General features: G+C 28.8%; 1 protein-coding gene across 4 annotated transcripts in view; it reads right to left on the reverse strand.

Moving 5' to 3' along the window:
* Nucleotides 1-2906, reverse strand: part of LOC106473370 (3-oxoacyl-[acyl-carrier-protein] reductase FabG-like) — a 17980-nt gene that overhangs the window by 13504 nt on the left and 1570 nt on the right. For all 4 annotated transcript variants that reach the window (XM_022401813.1, XM_022401815.1, XM_013934054.2 and 1 more), the window contains exons 2-3: nt 1802-1871; nt 1491-1630 (exon numbers count right to left, since the gene is read on the reverse strand). In XM_022401813.1, coding sequence (XP_022257521.1) covers nt 1491-1630; nt 1802-1871 — 210 coding nt within the window. The remainder of the gene's footprint in view (nt 1-1490; nt 1631-1801; nt 1872-2906) is intronic.

The raw sequence follows: 2906 nt of genomic DNA on the forward strand, positions 1-2906 counted from the left end.
GGAATCAAGTGTATCGTGAAGTTGTATTCGGAAAGAATAAACCAGTTTTATTAAGTAAAGACTTGTGTCGCTAAAGTTTCGTCGGAACGAAGTTACGGAAAGTTAATTAACAAACGGAGACGTAACAATATATTTAATAAATTCCTGTCCATACAGAGAGATGTAACACAAATATTTTCTTTAGAAGAGATTGGAACGCTAGAAACCGGGTTTCGATACCCGTGATGGGCACAGCACAGATAGCCCATTGTGTAGCTTTGTGCATAATTACCAACAAACAAACAAACAGAAGAGATTGACGATTTTACGTCATATGGCGTGAATTTACAAAAGTGGAGATTTAGCTAAAAATATTTATAATTTTATTAAATATCAGATAATTTTTTTTTCATGACTTAAAATAGGTGTATTAAGCCTACAAAAATATTTGATCGGTAATTAGGTATCAACTTGATCTAAATGTTTTTGAACGGAACTTTGGAACTTTTAGTAACACTTTTTGGGGTTCTTTATTTAATTTCTCTGTATGCATTTATTTGTTTGTTTATTAAACAATTTTTTCGGGCTGAATACAATTACGTATCTATCAAAGAATACGTAATTCTTAGAAGCAAAACAATATATTAGTCTATTTCACTCCCCCCCCCACCCCCATGTCACTTAAAGGTCAAACTAAGCCAAACTCAAGTCTGTCCTGCTCAATAACCTCTTCATCCTGGTAACAACAGTTCCAATTTATATGAACATGTTTTAGTTCAGTTAAAAACCAATATGGCGTCATTTATAAATTATCACATTTTCAATAATTGTTATTTAAACATTCCTTATTTATTAAATACGTCTATGTTATATAATGTTTAGTCAAACCTTCAGATTATAAGGTCATTTATAAATTACTACATTTTAGTAATAGTTATTTAAACATTCCTTATGTATTGAATACGTCTATGTTATATAATGTTTAGTCAAACCTTCAGATTATAAGGTCATTTATAAATTACTACATTCAGTAATTGTTATATAAACATTTCTTATTTATTAAATATTTCTATGTTATATAATGTTTAGTCAAACCTTCAGATTATAAGGTCATTTATAAATTACTACATATTCAGTAATTGTTATTTAAATATTTCTTGTGTATTAAATATTTCTACGTTATATAATGTTTAGTCAAACCTTTAGATTATAAGGTTATTTATAAATTACTACATTTAGTTATTGTTATTTAAATATTTCTTGTGTATTAAATATTTCTACGTTATATAATGTTTAGTCAAACCTTTAGATTATAATGTTATTTATAAATTACTACATTTAGTTATTGTTATTTAAACATTTCTTATTTATTAAATACGTCTATGTTATATAATGTTTAGTCAGACCTTTAGATTATAAGGTTATTTATAAATTACTACATTTTCAATAATTATTATTTAAACATTCCTTATGTTTTAAATACGTCTATGTTATATAATGTTTAGTCAAACCTTTAGATTATAAGGTGAAGCTGTTTCACATTCTTCAGCAGATTTTGTCAAATTTTCTTGGTTCCTTCCAGTCAGAGCTAGCCTCGCTCCCAGGCGTGAGAACAACACAGCAGTGGCTCTACCTATCCCTGAACTAGCACCTAAAATTTAGATATCCAATCAAGTATTTTAATTTATAAAAGAAGAAAGAGGTTTAAAGATTTAAGAGACGGAAAATATCAGTAAGATGTCGTTTATTTAAATTTAAATTTATCATATCAGACGTTTATATTGTTATAATATACAATAATGGTTGATTACATTTGACGAACCTGTGATTAACGCCACCTTCTGGTCCAGTTTTTTCTCTAAAGATCGTGAAGTAGCCATTGATGATATGATCTACAACAAGAAGTTATTTTTAATGCCTTTTTTGTAAAGTGAGTAAACTACAATAAAATACAGGTTTGTTTTATAATATATATAATTGCAGTAAAACCATATTAATCTTTCAAAAGCAACAATAAAGATTCACTAATGTGTTTTAGATTATTTGAAAATTTATTCATACATTGATTTAAAAACAAACAAAAAAAGATTGAAAACTATACGAGAAAACTACTGTTATCTTCTACACACACATATATATATATATATAAAATAACCAAATATCTGTCTGTCTGTCACGTTCTGTATCTCCTGAACGATTAATCGTGGGGATAAAATTATGTAGCAAAATGCTTCTTTTGATACAGTCAAAAAGCGCTCACTTCAGTAGCAGTCTTTTCTTGGACTCAGTAAAATGACAAGGAATCGTGGCATCCAGCGGAAAAAAAAATCCCGCAACTACTTAGCAAATCTGAGTGCTCTACTGTGCATCAGAAAACATTTTTGCCAACAATGCGTTGCAGTCTGTCTCCTTTGCTTAAAAATAAACGCAATGTAATTTTCCTTATCGAAATAACACATGACAAAAGATGGTTGTAAACTGCCCACTAGACAATCATATTGCATTTACGCTCTGATCCAAGGGATTGGGTTGACTGCACATTTTATATTATTCATAATTATTTTTAGGAAAATTGTCGTTCATTTATTTCAATGGGCATCTGCTAGTTATTATTTATATTTATATGTAACCAAGGGAGATAATATAAATAAACGTAATGAAATTAAGGCCTCATATGGTAAAGTACTTATATTATTATGTCTGCTCAGTTTCGTGGATTAAAAATTCAAACTATTAATATTCCTTTCACTACTTTACAAAACATGCTCAGAACAATAAGACTCGTGATAATATAATAATTCATCTATTTGGTAATGTATTTAATTATATATCGTAATAATATTCCTGATTGTTTGTTTTGAATTTCGCGCAAAGCTACACGAGGGCTATCTGCGCTAGCCGTCCATAATTTAGCAGTGTAAGACTAG

The sequence above is a fragment of the Limulus polyphemus genome, unplaced genomic scaffold, assembly GCF_000517525.1.
Source record: "Limulus polyphemus unplaced genomic scaffold, Limulus_polyphemus-2.1.2 Scaffold6113, whole genome shotgun sequence".
Lineage (NCBI taxonomy): Eukaryota > Metazoa > Arthropoda > Merostomata > Xiphosura > Limulidae > Limulus > Limulus polyphemus.